Source organism: Danio aesculapii, chromosome 5 (genome assembly GCF_903798145.1).
Source record: "Danio aesculapii chromosome 5, fDanAes4.1, whole genome shotgun sequence".
NCBI classification, from domain to species: Eukaryota; Metazoa; Chordata; class Actinopteri; order Cypriniformes; family Danionidae; genus Danio; species Danio aesculapii.
In genome coordinates this window covers 35,353,454-35,372,989 of record NC_079439.1, presented here as the reverse complement: position 1 = coordinate 35,372,989, position 19,536 = coordinate 35,353,454, and the positions used below count along the sequence as shown (strand labels likewise).

At 37.6% G+C, this 19,536-nt stretch overlaps 1 protein-coding gene across 1 annotated transcript in view; it reads left to right on the top strand.

Moving 5' to 3' along the window:
- Positions 1-19,536, top strand: part of fibcd1b (fibrinogen C domain containing 1b) — a 74,104-nt gene that overhangs the window by 33,026 nt on the left and 21,542 nt on the right. The window contains 1 exon segment of the mRNA XM_056456801.1: positions 9,426-9,522. Coding sequence (XP_056312776.1) covers positions 9,426-9,522 — 97 coding nt within the window.

The following is a 19,536-nucleotide window of genomic DNA, read 5'->3' as shown; positions in this document are numbered from 1 at the left end:
TTTTCTCTTTGACCCATTTTCATAAAAAATCAATTCAAAGTGATTGGTCTCATAAGTGAATCCCCTAGTTAATCATTTGGCATAACTTGTGGTTACTGAAGGGGGACTAAATAATAATCCACCTTGCACAAATTAAGAATTTTAACCATTAAAACCACGACTTATTCTTCTAGTATTTAATGAGTGAAATGAGCTAAGAACATTAATAATGCAGGCTTAATATTTCAGATTTATTCTCTGAGGAATGTAAAAGGTATAACCCAAGTGACATAACAAATGTCAAGTAGTGCTTCAAGAACTGACCTGCTATATGCAAACACAACAGAGCCATCCTCAAGCGAAGACAAATCATTTTCTTTCTTTTTTTTCTGTAATATGCTAGAAAAGGGTATCAATTTCAGAAAGGTTCTGTACTGAAGAATCACACAGAGCAGACACCATCACAGCGATGCCCTCAGCTGCCATAATCCTCCAGTGGTGACTTTAATTAAAAGAGAATCTTTAATTAGTTGAGTCTGCAGTGACTGACATTTTGGGTGCAGTTTGTTATTTGCAGTTAAATGGCACAGTCATGACACAAAGACTACAGGGCGAGATTCACAGATCACTGCACTGTAAGGGTTTCGGATCAATTACTGTAAACACAAAGGTTTGAAGAGGCATTTTTTATATGAGGTGGCATCAAGTGACGTCTTTGGGTTATTTTAGTGAAAATATATATATTTTTATGGTTATGAAAGACGCTTCTGTCAAAAGGGTGGGATATGTATGTTCAACTATTGCATTTTTTTTCAGAATGCTATGATAGGATATCCTACCTTGCTGTCAGCCCATTTATTTTCTTTTTGTTTATTTATTTATTTATTTATTTAGTTAGTTAGTTATTTAGTTAGTTAGTTAGTTAGTTAGTTAGTTAGTTATTTAGTTAGTTAGTTAGTTAGTTAGTTAGTTACTTTCTTACTTAGTTTTATTGGGGAATATTTAGGAACAAAAACAGGCATTGTGTGTCAAACACCAAGAAAATTGCAAACTTATAATTAATATTAAAGAGCCCCTATTATACATGAAATAGGGTAATATTTTGGTTGTAAAGGTCTCTGGAGTCGTTTGAAGCACTATGAGTCGACTCTTTTATAGATGAATCAACAGTTTTAAACACTGTACACTTACAGATTTAAGCCTTAGCTGGATATTTCACTTCACTTAGAGCTGTTACACACTACATGGAAGGGCATTTTCAAAAACCCATAATATGGGCTCTTAAAATGATATTTATTATAGTAATTATGCAAGTAAAAAAAACCCAATAAAATATATATATATACTGGGTCAGTTGGCATTTCTGAGTTTTTATGTTCTTCCTGCGTTTGCGTGGGTTTCCTCCGGGTGCTCCGGTTTCCCCCACAGTCCAAAGACATGCGGTACAGGTGAATTAGGTAGGCTAAGTTGTCCATAGTGTATGGGTGTGGATGGGTGTGTGTGGATGTTTCCCAGTGATGGGTGGCGGCTGGAAGGGCATCCGCTGCATAGAAGCGTGATGGATAAGTTGGCGGTTGGTTCCGCTGTTGCGACCCCGGATTAATGAAGGGACTAAGCCGAAAAGAAAATGAATGAATGAATAAATGATAAATAAAATCAGAATTCACTGAATTTATGATATTTAACAACTAAAAAATTTTTTTTATAAACTTAAGAGACTATATTAAATCAATCTAATTACAGAAGCCTTATGTAAAAGGGGAATTGGCTTTTTTCAATTAGTATTTCTAGGTATGAAATTCCAATCATTTCCCCTTGGAATTACTTTCTTTTTCTTATAAAAGACTTGTTTTATATATTTCTTGTTTTGTATAAAAACTTGATGCTCTCATAGCGAACAGAGATTCCCCTACCACCGTCCACCCCCCACCAAACCCCCTCACTGAGCTCTCCACACTCCTTTCGACCAGCCCTGCCGCTATTAACCAGCAGACACATACAGTACACACAAGATAGATTTAAAATAGATTTAAATAGATTTGAATTTTAAATAGATTATTTATTTTAAATAGATTTAAAATAAACTCTTCTATTATGATTTGAGAGTTAATAAAGGCTTGACTTTGGATCTCTTCTCAATCAGAATTAATGAATATGTTTAGGTGGACAAAATACTCTGTGTTTAGTACAATTAAGACCAAACTTTGATTAAGAGCGCACCATGTAAACAACAATTTTTGATTACTTTAATTCGACTATTATCATCATGTATGACTTTTCGCCGCAGAACATTCCATACACACGTGGCTGTTTGACACTATTCTCTGCACTTACAGAGTCAGTAAAGGACCACAGACACCCACATTGTGAAATGCAGACGTTTTTTTTCTTTCTGTTTGGCATGCGAAAATTCTAATTCCATTAAAACAACACTCTTCCACCAGTTCTTACTCCATGCATCCAATACCTCAGTTTGTCACGCGTGCATGAATGAATTGTTTCTGAGTGAAAGTGAAACTGCTTAACTGCAGTTAAAGCCAAAAAATAAAAATGAGACACGTGAAATTACATGAAACTCCAGAGGAAACATTGGAGAGCGTGGTGAAGCAAAGACGTTAGTCGATCTATATGCTATAACATGTAAAATGGCAACTCATTCAAAAAGCAACTCATGTAAACTCCCTAATCATATTATTGTCTTATTCAGATTAAGGCAAATAACTTGATTACTGATGTAAACGTAGTCAGTGTGTTACTTCAGAAAACTTAATACTAAGCCTCATAGTCAACCCATTATCAAACTTATTTTAACTATATCCTTTTCTCAAGCTTAAAAGTTTTAATGTGTTAGTCTTTAGGATATAAACTGCTAAACATTTATGAAAATACCATCAGCGTTTGCATTGATATGCATATGATGACAAGTTAAAAATGCTAGAAATTACATTTATGGCTAAAATTAAGAGATCTGCACTCAGTGGAGAACCAGCACAAACTAACCACAGATATTATGGGCAAACCTCTGCATTACAAATTGAAGCTATTGTTCTTTTATGTTCATGTGCTTTCATTCTTGACAGCTGTGAGGTGACAATGATAACTAGAAAGGGGTCAGCAGATTCAGATTTCACCTTTTAATGCATCCAGTCTCTCTACCTTTCTCTCCCTCTCTCTGCCTCCACTGGCACTATTGTTAGACAGTGATGGTCAATGCCCCTTTGACCTTGCCTGACTTGGATCTGTGGAGAAAAGGGAAGATAACACCCTAGCATGATTGTATGTGTGTGTGGATGCATGCGTAATTTCAACCTTGACAGCAATGTCTGCCTTAGTTCTGTGCTGGCAGGATTGATCTCCCAGGAGCCTCTAGGGCAGCTACAGGGCGGGAGAGAGACAAACCTTTAAAATGACTGACGGCTGTCATCCTGTACTGGATCAACCCTGTTCCCTCTTCCATATAAAATTTCAGCAGAAAGCATAATCCACCTGCTTATACATTCACCTGCATTACATGTTTTAAATCTTTATATCTTTTTAAAACCATTATTTGGTCTATATACAACTGCAATTATAGTACATTCAAAAATTTGTCTATAAACAACTATATCAAGAAAAGCAAGTTGTGCTCACACTTGACAACTGTCGACGCATAATTAATTCATTTATTTAAAATTCTTTTGCTTAGTCCTTTTATTAATCTGGGGTCCCCACAGCAGAATGAACTGCCAACTTATCCAGCACATGTTTTATGCAGCAGATGCCCTTCCAGCTGCAACCCATCACTGGGAAACATCCATACACACTCATTCACACACATACACTATGGCCATTTTAGCTTACCCAATTCACCTGTACCACATGTCTTTGGACTTGTGGGGGAAACCGGATCACCCAGAGGAAACCTATGTGAACATGAGGAGAACATGGAAACTCTGCACAGAAATGCCCACTGACCCAGCCAAGGCCAGTTGATCTTCTTGCTGTAAAGCCCCGTCTACATAAAATATGTGTTCAAAATGAGTGGACAAAGAGGTTTACAACAAAATGATTCTTCTCTTTTCAATTTATCTCTCTCTATATATATAAAATAGTTTGATCCTGGATCCATTTACAGTACATTTGACCACAGTAATGTGTCTCCGCTAAACAGATATGATTCTGATCTTCAAATCCCACATACACTGTAAAAAATGCAGGGTTCCACACAATTCATTCATGTTTTCCTAACACAAATTGATAAAGTTAACCTAACACTTTTAACAAATTTATGTGAAACGAACATAAAAAATTAAGTTGTCCCAATGAAATCTCAAGAATATGTGTAAAACATATGCTGAATAAGTTGGAGGTTTATTCCACTGTGGCGACCCCTGATGAATAAAGGGACAAAGCTGAAGGAAAATGAATGAATGAATACTATTAATAATTTAATAAAATACATCATAATATAATGGCAAGGTGGCTTCACTTTTTGTCATGTCATGAGCAATCCAGTTCTATAAAATTGTGTTTTACACCCAAATTTGACACTAAAATCCCTCTGATAGACTCGACAGAATGTGTAATTAATACAGAGTGTGCTGCAAATTGGTTGGTAACAGGCTTCAAACTTTTTTCCAATGCATCAGTCAAATTAAAGTAATTATCAGTTTTGAAAGCCTGCTATTTACCCAGAGGGATTACAGATAATGCAGAAGAACCAACACAGACCCCTGAGTGTTTTTTCTGATTACCATATTGCACTGAATGCCCCTCTGCGCCATAGAAAACAAACATAAAATGTCTCACACACACACTCAAAACCTCAAGTTTGCAAGTGACAGTGATTTTGACAGACTCATTATGGGCTGTCATACACATTTGATCTGTTTTATTCTGTTCACGTCCACATGTGCACTTTCTTGATGTGCATTGTCTTCAGTGTCCTTTGAGTTTGATTCTGAACTGTAATTTAATTGTCCTTCTTATTTTGCTTGACTGTTTGTTGGCACTATAAACAATGTTTTACCCTTGAGCACCATTTTAAACAAATATTCAATGTTTTGTGCTTTGTGTTACTGTTAACACCTGAGTGAGTTTATAAACATGTATTGGCAACATTGTTTTGTTGAAATTAGGGGATAGGGTTCCTCATCCCTGGGCTCACAAAATTTTATATTCCTTGTTGCCCAGGCAGGCACTCTTCAGATTTTTCATTCATTCATTTTCTTTTAGGCTTAGTCCCATTATAAATTTTTGGTTGCCACAGCAGAATGAACCGCCAACATATGTTTTACGCAGCGGATGCCCTTCCAGCTGGGAAACACTCATACACTCCCATTTACACACAAATACTTCAGACAATTTAGCTCACCCAATTCACCTATAGCGCATGTCTTTGGACTTCTTGCGACCTTGTTGCTGTGAGGTGACAGTGCTACCCACTGCGCCACGTGCTGCCCTCTTCAGATTTTGATACCTTAAAATAAATTTAAGTAGCCCAAAAAAGAAAGACATTATTTAATAAAAAAAAGAAATGCAAACCATTTCTAAATAAAAAAGTTATATCACCTATATATATATATTAATTCATTCATTCATTCATTCATTTCCATCTGTTTTTCCGGGGCTGGGTTGCAGGGGCAGCAGTTTCAGGAGAGAACCCCAGACTTCCCTCTCCCCAGACACTTCCTTCGAGCTCCTCCAGGGGGCTTCTGAGGTGTTCCCAGACCAGCTGAAAGATATAGTTCTCCAGCGTGTCCTGGGTTTTCCTCGAGACCTCCTCTCGGAGGGACATGCCTGGAATACCTCCCTAGGTAGGTGTCCAGGAGGCATCCGAAACAGATGCCTGAGCCACCTCAGCTGACTTCTCTCAGTGTGGAGGAGAAGCAGCTCTACTCCGAGCTCCTCTTGGGTGACAGAGCTCCTAACCTATAAGGGTGCGCCCTGCCACCCTGCGAAGGAAACTCATTTTGGCTGCTTGTATTCGAGATCTTGTCCTTTCGGTCATGACCCAAAGCTCATGACCATAGGTGAGAGTAGAAACGTAGATTGACCAGTAAATCGAGAGCTTTTCCTTTCGGCTCAGCTTCTTCTTTACCACAACAGACCGGTACATCGACCGCATTACTGCTGCTGGCAGCGGCTATATACAGTTGAAATCAGAATTTTTAGCCCCCTCTTTGAATTTTTTTTTTCTTTTTTTAATATTTCCCAAATGATGTTTAACAAAGCAAGGAAATTTTCACAGTATGTCTGATAATATTTTTTTTCTCGGAAGAAAGTCTTATTTGTTTTATTTTGACTAGAATAAAAGCAGTTTTTATTTTTTTAAATCCATTTTAAGGTCAAAATTATTAGCCCCTGTAAGCTATTTTTTTTGATAGTCTACAGAACAAACCATCGTTATACAATAACTTGCCTAATTACCCTAACCTGCCTAGTTAACCTAATTAACCTAGTTAAGCCTTTTAATGTCACTTTAAGCTGTATAGAAGTGTCTTGAAAAATATCCAGTCAAATATTATTTACTGTCATCATGGTAAAGATGAAAGAAATCAGTTATTAGAAATGAGTTATTAAAACTATTATGTTTAGAAATGTGTTGGAAAAAATCTCTCCGTTAAACAGAAATGGGGAAGAAAATTAACAGGTGGGCTAATAATTTAGTGCTGGACATTTCAGTATAGAATAAAACAAGCAATTAAACACAGAAATGCTATTTAACAGTTGTTATTGTGGCATAGTTGCATTGCAACCATGTCAGCAGCACAGCTGGAACGTCATGTCTCATTGCTGATAATATTAATACTGAAAATATTGAAATTAGAGATTCTCCAATTGCAATTTTCTTGATGATATTGTACGTGTGTTCACTTGCCAATTCGGATTTTTTCTGAATCCGATGGTTAAGAACCACAACAATAATAAATGAATAATAACAATAATAATAATAAATCATCAATTAAAAAATCAACATCAGTTTCCCACAAACTGCTTTTAAAACACAAACAAAACCTAATTGTCCACTGTATATAACTTTATATTTTTATCGTTTTACAATATCCAATGATAAGCATATACTTGCAATTATGAAATAAAATATAACAATTTTATATATGTATAGCTTTGTATTGTTGTTTTATACTGTATATACTTATTTTCAGGTTTTATATGATCTTGTTCTAATAAAGCATTTCCTGACAACTTCAACATCACTGATGTTTTCTCTCTCTCTAAACACAATTATGAAAGAAAAATGTTTAACAAAACTTACTGCATTTCGTTTCCTTGTACTTGTACATGTGTAATGACAATAAAGTTGAATCTAATCTAAAGTTGAATCTAAAATACATTTTAGCCGTTTAACTGACCGCATTATTCAGTTAATCATTAATAAGCAGAGATGTCTCGAGTGCTGTCAAAGGAGCTGTGATGATCAGTAGATGTGAGAGGAGATGCAGCTCTGTTTAGTACCTGTTCAGGTGAGGAGCGCCAGTCCAGACGTTCTCTGTCTTGAGACTGGGATTAAAAAAACTCTGTTCCCACATCGTCAGAAAAGTTTCACCTATTGTTACTTTGAGTCTGAACTGTCGAGAGGTCATTTCACAGTTATGATTAAGTTTTTTGAGTCAAACGTAGTGGTCATGGCTACAAATCGCCAACATAGAGCCACTTTCACACACTGTGGACAAGTTCAGCGCTGATGACGTTATACAGTATGCGGCTGTGAGTGTAAGTACGGGCATCTCTATGGCAACGATGTGTACGCCGCTACTAACAGACTGGACCAGATAGTCCGTTTACCGTTCAGACCGGTCATTTAAAAAATCATCTAATTCCGGTCCTTGGTCAGTCAATCAGTGCATTTCTAATTGAAATATATTTTTCCATCCAATAAAATAGCCTGACGGGATGGGTTGGAGATAGATTTTGCTAGCCTGACTGGAAAACACAATAGCCCCAGGACATTGGAAAATATGGCGGAATCTTATTGTTGCATTACAGATAAAAGCTAACACCAGAATGTTTTCAAACTTTTTGTCTTTGAGCAACATTTTAAACAAGCACTTTACCTTTCTGGGTGTATTAACACTGGCTTTCAATTATTTAAGTGAAGTTTCATTATAAACTAATTTGAAGAGGAGCATGTGATATGATAAGAGATCTGTGCAGGTGGTAAACAATGACTTCTGGGATTTGTATTTCATATAGTGGCAGAATTGTAATGCATGATAATGCAGGTTTTCCAGTGATCTGCAAAGCCTAGGTCCTTGGTGATTGTCACACCTAAACCCAACCATCACAGTTTTTAACATACATCCGCAGGTTGCAGAGACTTTCATAATGGATGCGCTCACCATTGTACTGTTATATGCAACCCCGGGGCAAACTGTCATGACAAAAGAATGAAGAAGTCAGCGAGTTGCATGGTGGAGTTGCTAAATGAATCGATATAATCATATATCAAATAAATTGTGGATAAATTTGTAGAAAACATGGTGAAAATGTTCTCTGTTAAGTATTTCCACCATCTTCCCAACAACATCTTGCATGGTTACACCACTCTGACTAACTACAAGTTACACCCCTTCATTTTACGCTCCTGTCTTGCAGTCCACAGACAGATACACTTGAAGAATCCCCCAGCACCCCATCTCCCCCTTTTCCTCCTTTCCCAGGGTGAGCTCTTGATTACTACCTGATCTCGACCCGTTACATGCTAATTGACATTTTTATCAACAATTTCAATTTGACCAACTTTGGTAGAACTATTATTCCAGTAAAAGATGTAGACCCAGGAATGTGCCATATTTATCTAAAGTTGTTCATTTTAGTTTAGTTCAAACTTTTCAAGTCCAGTTCAAATGCTGCTGCCATTTAATTTTAAATTATTTTACAGGCATTCTTATATTTGATCATTTTTTTCAAATCAGATTTTCACTCTGATAGGAACTATGCAAAATCATAGCATTTTCACAAATGAACTCAAACTTTTCCATGGCACTGTACAGAATGTGGATTTGTCTATACGCAAAAGGATTACAAGCACTAAGTCCTGCTTTTTTGAGTCATTCTAGACTAGATCAAGATATCATACCTCATTAAATGATTATTCCTGAGATCTGGATGCTGAGCTTTTCCATCATCATGTTTGTTCAAGTCTCATATCAGTCTCTGCCGAGAGAGTTTGATTTAATCATTCTCTCATATCGTGGATTTACACTGAGGAAGAGTGCTAACATCGTACAGTAGGCTTATCTTATTCAAAGCACACACATCTATAATAGAGCACAACCGGTTCCCCTTTGCATGAAGCCATTTAAACAAAAACATCATATCTGCTGTCATGCAATCCACTAACAATCCAAACAACTGTCTATTTTAATCAGACAATTGTGTCCTTTTTTTAAATTTGGTTATGAATAATTCTGTATGTGTTTTCTGTGCGTGTGTGTGTGTAACAGGTGATTCAGCGGAGGGAAGATGGGTCTGTGAACTTCTTCAGGGAGTGGGACTCGTATAGGGAAGGATTTGGCAAAATCACTGGAGAATACTGGCTTGGTGAGTTGAGTGTTTGTTTATGTGACAGATGAAGCCTGTGAGGATAAACTGTGATTTTTTTTTTTAATTATTAGTGTAAAAAGCTGCCAACACCTGTACACACTCTTAACTACAGACACCCAAACAATTGCATCTTTTTCTGTGTGTATCACACCACTGAATACTTGGTTACTTGGTTGACAATTAGTAATTTCAAATGCAAAAGGACATGTGTAAAGGCATCTGGTTGTTTAAAGGGGTAGTCCAGACGGTATTTTTAATGATTCGGTTGTGTTTACAGTATAAGATGCAAAGCAATGTGTGCTCATAATTCACTAGAAAATCACGTTATTTTTTCATGTATCTTCCTTTAATTATATACTGCTACTCAGCTAACATGAAAACGACATATAATAAGTCATATTTTCTTAGTTCCTCTAAAAGGCCCACCTTAAAGAGGCTCTGATTGGTCAGCTAACATAATGTGCTCTGATTTGCGGATCGGCTCCATGTCACCAGGAAAAGCATCACGCCGCTACAAGTATGCACTTTTGCGCTGTGTAAATACTGTCAGTCAGAGTAGCTGTTAGCCGTATCAGTTTGTGACTGAATCAGAGAGAAAATGACCTCTGACACAGCTGAACCTCATGCCTGCTCTCTAAGATCAAATCTGACAAGTGTCTTTCACATATGAATTTGAATTTGTAGCTAAATTGTTAGCGATGCCAAACACATTTCCCATTGTTTACATCCTTGTTTACATCCTTAGTAAAGCCAAATAAAGAAACAGAACAAGCTCTGTGGAAATAGCAGCATTTGGACAACATTTTAGCTTTCTCTGCTATAACATTACAGCGCCTCTGGCTACGCCTCTTTGGTGCATGGTGAATGCATGTAACCTCAAGCATTTGTGATATCTCTAGCCTGGATTTATTTTTTTGTAGTCCCCAAACTTCGTTTGCTGTAGGCTTTGCTAAGTTAACTCTGTAAAATCCAATGTCTCAACTTGCATTAAACTTAGAGCGCATTGCATTCAGAGATGTTGTTTATGTTCACACAGCTACATTACACATCAACTAAAGTTTAAAATATGATATGATAGTGGACCACCCCTTCAGGACAAGTATTCCCCCAATAAAAAAAAAGGTGTGAGAGCAATATACCTGTTTCTGGTAGCAATATACCTGTTTCTGGTAGTCAGATACCTCAGTGCTACTACATAATATATCTCCATAGATGTGCTGATAATTATTTTCCATAGCTGCTGCAGTTGACATTATTTAGATGATCTCCAGACATTTTCTTGACAATAAGTCAGGCAGACATGAGAATATTACACTTAATAATTGCTGTATATCTCCAAAGAATTTTAGAATGGGCTCCAAACAGATATTCTACTGACTTTAGGATTGCTTACATCTCAACCTATTCTTTAACCCTGACAATGATAGTCTACTAATAATTTACTAATACACATGAAAGTCTTCAAACTCAATAGAATATTCCCTATATGCACATACTTACTAAGATCTAAGACAGTGGTTCTCAAACTGGGGGTTGCAGAATAATTTCAAAGGGGTCGCAAGAGTGATTTAAACATTTTGTAATTTTCAGTGATTATAATAAATATTTTTCAGTATTACAAGTGAAAGCTAATATTTTCAGATTTTTTAAAAGATATTACTGATAAATTCATAAAGGATTTAGGACACATTCAGGCAGAATGCATCTTTGTACTTTAAACGCAGCCTTTAGGAACAGTTTAAAACTTGTCATGTCAACTTGCCGCAGTAAACAAAGCCCGAAGCGCTTGCCCCGCCTTCGCGCTCTTCTTATTGGCCCACTGCTCTAAGAACTGAACACGAATGGATTGGTTAAAATCAGCTGTCAATCACTCAGTCAACGCCTCCTGTCTTCAGATGACATGAGCTACAACTGCGAAAATGTGTGGAAGACACATTGAGAATGAAGACAACACTGACAGATTTTGTCTTAGAAACACCTAAAGCTACAAATAATGGCACATCTGATTACTGATCATGTAGTGAATGTTAATCCACCATCTACATTTTTCGAAGGGTGGATAAAAGACTTCCATTGGCTTCAAGTCCGCTATGAAAATAACTAAAGCATTCACTGTAAAGTCTGTGGGACGGAATTTTTAGGTAACTGTTTGCCACATCTACACATTTTAAGCACGAGAGTTTCTGTTTCATCCTTCATTTAATCGCCAGACGCTGTCAGCTGTACAAGTGGCAGCTATATGTAAAATATAACACCACGTTCACCACCGCAAAGGGGCTTGCACTGACTAAGAATAAACTAATATTGCAGCTCATGAAAAGACTGGTATTGCTATTAAAATGACGTATGCAAATAATAACGTATATGTCAAAAGCTTCTGTGCAATATCAGACACCAGATGTGAGAACACAGCACAGTTATCGTTAACAGATTCATTAATGAATTCATGTCAAGCAGTGCGTGCTCGGCCGGTATGCGGTCCGTCCGTGATATATTTTGGTCACTTAATTATGTTATAAAAATTAATTTTCTTGTGATAACAGGATTCATTGAGACATATTTTCCTCACGCATGCATATATATATTTTTTTTTGCTTGTTAGTTTTGATTAGTGTTGATTTCAAATGTAATAAATCTGTGATCTGCGATAATTGGTGGTTAGGAGAACCAGTGCTACCAAGCAAAAATGTTAATTTCCAGCCCTGTAATGTATAGTAAATATAGTTAAAATATTGTGAACAGCTTAAAAAAAGTTATTTTTATTGTTTGTATATGCTTTGGTAGTGGGGTGTCGCGAGTTCTTGACGATCTTACATTGGGGTCGCTGGTTTAAAATTTTAAGAGCCACTGATCTAAGATGACAAATAATAGAACAAATGTAACAAAATGCCTGAAAGGGACTTTGAAAACAATTTGACTGAATTCCAATTAATCGTGTTTTTCTTCTGAATTTCAAACTGCAGTTCTGTATGCTAACTCATTTCATATTTCCAATTTAATTTCTGAATGGTTCGCCTTGCAGTCCAATCAAACCTGTAGTGAGTCACACAGTCAGCCGTACACATCGCATGAGCCAAACCTGTCAGAATTCATTGTGCTGCAATGCCTGGCTGATTGTGCATTGTCCCTTACTCAGATGTATTTGTTGGTCCAACACAGGAACCAAAAGCTTTGAATTAGAGTACAAACATCTACCTCCACATCGTCAGTGGATAAACAGTGCCTTCTCCTTCTTTCTGCTTTTCTTCTACTCCATGTAGCGAGCTGGAATCAAATCAACAAGAAAGGCCAAATTGCTGTGTTTACCATTTTTGCAAGCCAAAATGGCTTTTGACAGCCAAAGCTCTATAATCAAGCTCTTAACCTGCGGAGAGGTTTAAACTAAAATCATTATTGTGTTTGTTGGTCTGCGTGAGAGTTTTGTTCCTCTGTGTGCGTAATGAGAAGAGCAGCAGCGACTGGCTTGTTGTTCTCTGCTAAAATACAGAGAGAGAGAGAGAAAGAGGGGATGTACAGGGAATTTAAAGGATTCTAGCACACACATATACTGTGTGTGGGGTCATAAATTGGTGCAGTGGATGCAAGATGACAGATGGATGTGGCATCATTTGGGCCTTTGGGAAAGTGGATGAAGATACAGTTGTTTCTAATGTTGCCACATCTCCTCTACTGGTGTGGCCAAGTGAGGCGCTTGTGCTCCAGGGCATACTTACACATGGAAATAGATTCTCATTGTCTTTTCCATGTTAAGTAGATTAACATCAAAGAGACATACAGTTTGGTTTAGTCAAGTGTGAACTTGAAGACCCTATTTCTGTGCATGCACTCTTTGTTTGCTGCATTCCATTAGTGCTTTCTATAATGTCCTGTTCTGCTTAATCCCCACCGGCTGAGACAGGGACCAGAGTACCAGGCCGTGTCTATAGTGTCTGTGTAAAGTTGCCCTGTCTGTTTTTCACACACATGGACAGTGTTTACCCTGGAGAATTAGATAAAGCTTACATCATGTTCATTTTAACCAGTCAAATTCCCTCATGACTCAATTTTTCTTCCTTACCCTTGACCCTCAGTGTCATCAAACACTTCCCCTGAAGGCTCAAGGGAGTTATGGAGTTTTGAAAAATCGAGCTTGCCCTCCCATTTCACTCTAGGACTGCAGTCTGTGCCAATATTGAAAACTGCTTGGGCTCAAAAGTACAGGTCTACCGATATTTTAGAAGCTGACTTAAATTGATGTATTGATTTTTCTTCTTTTTGTTTTGCAGCATGCACTTTTTTGGGGTTTGAGTTAAATTAGTTTTGTTGCTTTGAAGTACTTTGCACTGATTTTTTAGATTTTTTTTTTTTGAAAGATTCCAATGACTTGACAAGCACAGTTTTCTTAAAGGGGTGGTCCTTTAAGAAAAGGGTGGTGTATTTTTAAGGCTTGCTTCTGTTTATAAGATGCAAAGCAATGTGTGCTCATGCTTCATCTGTAAAAAATCATGTTATTTTTTCAAATTTCTTACTTTGATTATATACTGCTACTCTGCTAACATGAAAACGACATATTTCCTAGTTCCTCCGAAAGGCCCACCCTTAAAATGCTCTGATTGGTCAGCTAACATAATGTGCTGTGATTCGCGGATCAGCTTCACATCACCAGGAAAGTGTCACGTCTCTAATAGCACGTGCTGTGCCTCTGCTGTGTAAATACTGTCAGTCAGTTTAGCTGTTAGCGGTATCAGTTTGAGCCTGAATCAGACAGAAAATAAAAAGGACACAGCTAAAACACATGCCTGCTCTCTAAAATAAAATCGGACAAGTGTCTTTCACATATATTCAGAATAAGCATGTGTAAGTAATACAAAATGTTCTCATATCTTTTGCGAGTTTGTTATTTGAGATGTAGAATGCAGGTAAAGTGCTGCGCTGGTGAAGTCTGTGGGTGTTTACAGTGGTTTGACGGATAAATATGAGTTTGTAGCCAGATTGTTAGCGGTGTCAAACAGCATTTCTTATTGTTTACATCTTTGTTTACGTCCTTGCTACAACATACCGTTAACATTAGGAACTGTGCACGTAACAGATCGATTTTAACAAATAAAAATACACAATCCACAGCTTCATCTATTGTGGTTGGAGCTGCTCTTTCTTTGAGGAGTTTTTAGCCCAATCCAGCACTGAACTGGGAGAGATTCTGGAAGCTGTCTTTTGTCAAATGCTAGAGCTATATATTTTATAATTATCTGGAACATAATTAAAACTAAATTGTAAGCACTTCTTTCTTTGTGTCGTGTCCTTTGGAAGCCTAAATACAGAAACAGAAGAAGCTCTGTGAAAATAGCAGTGTTTAGACGACATTTTAGCTTTCTCTGCTATAACATTACAGCGCCTCTGGCCACACCCCTTTGCTGCACAGGGTGTATGCTCATGGTGAATGCGCGTAACCTGAAGCTTTTGTGATCTCACTAACCCAGATGTATTTTTGGAATCCCCAACCTTGTTTGCTGTAGGCTTTGCTAAGCTAACTCTGTAAAAGCCAATGTCTCCCTTTGCATTAAACTTTGAGCGTAATACATTCAGAGATTGTGTGTTCACACAGCTACACTACACATCAATTAAAATTTCAATTATGATATCGTAGTGGACCACCTCTTTAGGAACACATTACATACATTTATTGTTCAACTTTTAGGCTTAAATTAATGGTCATATAATAATCCTTTTTATTATGTTAACATTTTAAGGGGTTGCCTCTGTGCTGTTTGTTAAATTAACCTGCATTGGACTTAGGAAAATAGCACAAAAACCAGAAAACAGCAGTAAAATATTAACATTTAACAATCTCATACACAAATTGCATACATGGTTAATCAATAAAAATAGGAGTTAGAACGGACCTATTCTGTGGTAAAATGTATGTAGCATGGTGCTGGCAAAATTAATATTGACATTCAGTTTCCAGCTAAATTAATATATGCGTGAACTGTCAATATATGGTGTTGATGCACATGAAAAAAAAAAAAACACGCATGACACACATTTTTACAATGCAAGTTTTACAATGTTTTGTTGGCTGTTTTCACTTAGGGTTGTTGCTGAATGGAAGTCTCACCATTCACCATTTTCTATCTGAAATAGAGTTGCAGATTCTTTAATTTACCTGCATGATGTTATCGGTCCATTGTTAATTAGATTTACTGCAAAAGTCTGAATTTTTATACCTGCAAGTTAAATATTTTTTGAGAGATAACCACAAGACCTGCGAACATTGCACTTCACAAAGGACAGACAGCAGTGATTGTGAAGTCGATCAGTTTGCTTTCATTTTGGTAGTTCATCAGATATGATCAATAGAAATGTGGGGGACGAAGACGACACGAAAGAGGTTGAACATCAAATAAACAGGAAAGTTTATTAGAGTTTTTCATTGTTTTTGACCCAGTGAATCAAAGAGATATAGCAGTGAAAAATGCTTGATTAGTTGCTTACCAATACACATTTATATATTAAAGAGATTTTTAGCCATGCAGTAGGAAGGTCATGTATTGAGAGAGTCCTTTGATGTGGGACATCAATGAAATCATCCTCTCCCTTTTTTAAGGTGTCTGTAAGTTCTATAAATCCAGAAGGATTTTTCTTTGTTTATTTTCTTTGTTTACTTGTATAAAAGTACATGTAATATTACAAGTACTATATTATAATTGTAATGAACAGTTCATATATCCTTGGATTGAAGGTCTTATAAACATAAGGCCTGAGCCCACATTTGACTCAAGGCACCAAATCACCAATCACAAATTGCCTTAATGCTTCCTAGCTATGCCCTAGCAACAATTAAATACTTTAGCAACATAAACTCAATGAGAAATTTCTACTCCGGCAGCATGTTGCTTGCATGATGCTTACTAGATAACACAGCAGGACAGTATAGTATGACATAAAAAATTTTGCCTTGGTCTCAATGTTAATAGCACCTTTAGCATGTTTAAACATATGGCTAGGTTATGCTCACAACATTTGTCATTGAAATAACGCCATAGGTAGTTGGTGGATCTGTGCAAAAGGTCTGCTGCCACAGCTGGAACAAATCCTAGAGGAAACACTGTCGTCCAACTTAACAAGGAGGCGGAGCCAAGAGCTCCTTTGCTTTGTGTATGGCAACAGACAGACAGACAGAGAGAAGCAACATGAGTGAGAGGACCAGCATTCAGTTGTATATGTACGACCCAGACACAGACCAAGCAGAGACTACTGTTGAGGAATCAATATTCCTAATGTGCCAGAGTATGTCAGAGTGGTAGTTACAAAATCATTTGTGTATTTGTACAGTTTTACAGCCACTATGTAACGATGCATGCATTATCCGTATAGGGCTGCAGTGATTAACCGGTTTCACTGTTAACAGCGGTTTAATTCGTCACAGTTAATTAATCGTAAAGGCTTCTCAACACTGTTTTTCTGCACAGATCAAAACTGCAACAACAAAACAAAGTTATGCCAACTGTGTGCTAGTTTAAAGTTCTGAGCTTGTACACCGAAACTAATAACCACGCACACTGGATTAACTTTGACTGAGGCTTTAAGTAAGACAAGTTCGCTATTTCCAATGGAGGAATGCGCACACAAGGCAACGCGCTCACACTTTACTGCCGCACCTACAGTAGGTGAGTTGACAGGAAGCTTCTGTGACTGCGGGAAATGCAAACAGTTGAAGTTTAAGGAAGACACAATGAAAAGTACACAGATTTGCAAACCCACCTAAAGTTACAAACACTGGCGCAGATGAGAGCCAACATGCATGTGGTGAATGTTGATCCGCCGGCCGAGATCAATCGAATGTTTTCAGAGAGAGTGCTGAAAGACTCTGTGGATCAGCTGTTTAATGGCCCGAATCTTGATATGTTGCATTCATTGTGTAATCAGTCCAAATGGCCACTAAATGAAAAATCTCAATAACAATGAAGGCTCTTGTGTTGAGCCCAATGAGCCTTACGTCCAAAAATAGAGCAAGGGTGTTCCTTTGGTGACATCGCTTTGACTCACACGCCGAAAATGGCGGCCGTGGAACAACAAACTGAGGATGTGCGTGCCTGTCAATCAATATTGATGGGCGGGGGGACCGCACTTCTACGTCAAGTTATGGTCGATCTCAAAACCACTCCAATTGGTCCGGCGTTTTTATGTTATGTTTATATCTTTGTGTGTGTTTGCATGTGTGTGTGTGTGTGTGTGTGTGTGTGTGTGTGTGTGTGTGCGCGTTTGTGCGTGTGTGTGTGCGTGTGCGTGTGTGTGTGTGTGTAAATGTATCCTACAAGGTGGGTTTTTTTTTTGGTTCTGAATCAAGACACTATTCAAATTCACACCATCAGAGCTTTTTTTTTGGACCAAATAAATTCAAGTGTTCAATTTAAGTTAGAGATTCAGTTTTTTGTTGTGATTGAACATCAGGCTCTTGAAATGGGGCAGGACTGACTGTCAGATGCTTTAAAAAACTCTTTGGTTTGGGCAGTGATGGCAAACTGTGGTAATCTTCACTTAATTGTTGCAGCTCCAGCAGCTTTGTGTTGCAGACAGTGTGTGATTTTCATTCTGTATGTGCACAAGTCAGGTTTTGTCTAAGTGTATGGATGAGCCAGAAATCCTGATGAGGAAAATGGCTTAAAAAACGTTGTCCAAAACTACTGTTCTGTTCAGAATTTGTGAATTGAATGCTGTCTAAACAATTGCTCCTTCACACGCCACAGACCCTGCAATTATGATCATCATTTTGCAAAAGACTATCATCTTAAAGTATAAAAGGCACCATTATAGCTTGTATAAAGACCTAGTATATACAGGGTGTTTGCAGGGTCTTAAAAAGTATTAAAAGTTGATAATTCAATTATGAGAAAATTGAGGCCCTTAAAAGGTATTAAAACGTCTTTATTGCGTTTTTACGAGGTCTTAAATTTTGTTTGGTAAATTTGTTTTCTTTTGCTCCTAATATTACCAACGGCGTGCTCGATCCAACGAATTGGTTCAGGCCGGGGCCGTCCGGCCAAGCTTCTTTGTGTGGGTGTTGTTACGGAGACCCGGAAGGGACGTGATGATGGGGGGAAAAAATAGGTGGAAGAAAAAAAAAACTGGCTGGGAGAAATAAACAGTGATAGGAAAACATATTTTTAAGTTTTTTTGCATTCCCTCGCAAAGATGTTTTGCGTTGCCTCACAAAGATGTTTTACGTTATCTCGCAAAGATGTTTTGCGTTGCCTCACAAAGATGTTTTACGTTATCTCGCAAAGATGTTTTGCGTTCCCTTGCAAAGATGTTTTGCTTTATCTCGCAATACTGTTTCTCCACAAACACTTCCTGTTCACTTCATTCATGTAAACCAGGCATGTCCAAGCTCGGTCCTGGAGGGCCGGTGTCCTGCAAAGTTTAGTTTCAATGCCAATCAGACACACCTGGGCTAGCTAATCAAGCTCTTACTGGGCTTTCTAGAAACATCCTTGCAGGTGTGTTGGGGCAAGTTGGAGCTAAAATCTGCAGGACACCGGCCCTCCAGGACCGAGTTTGGACACCCCTGATGTAAACCCTCACGTTTTGCCAAAATTCTCTTGTATCTTTGCGATATAACGCAAAACATCTTTGCGAGGGAACGCAAAAAAAAAACTTTAAAATATGTTTTCCTATCACTCTGTTTTTTTTTCTCCCACCCAGTTTTTATTTTTTTTCACCCAGTTTTTTTTTTCCTTCCACCAATTTTGTTCCCCACCATCATGTCCCTTCCGGGTATGTTGTCATGTAATTTGCGACAAACACGGGTAGGTAATGTGACGCTCTCCACGTGTAGTAAAACCATAAGCGAAGCAGATGGTAAAAGAGGAAAATGTACGTTTACATACAGTTGAAGTCAGAATTATTAGCCCCCTTTGAATTTTTTTTCTTTTTAAAATATTTCCCAAATGACGTTTAACAGAACAAGGAAATTTCACAGTATGTCTGATAATATTTTTTCTTCTGGAGAAAGTCTTATTTTTTTATTTC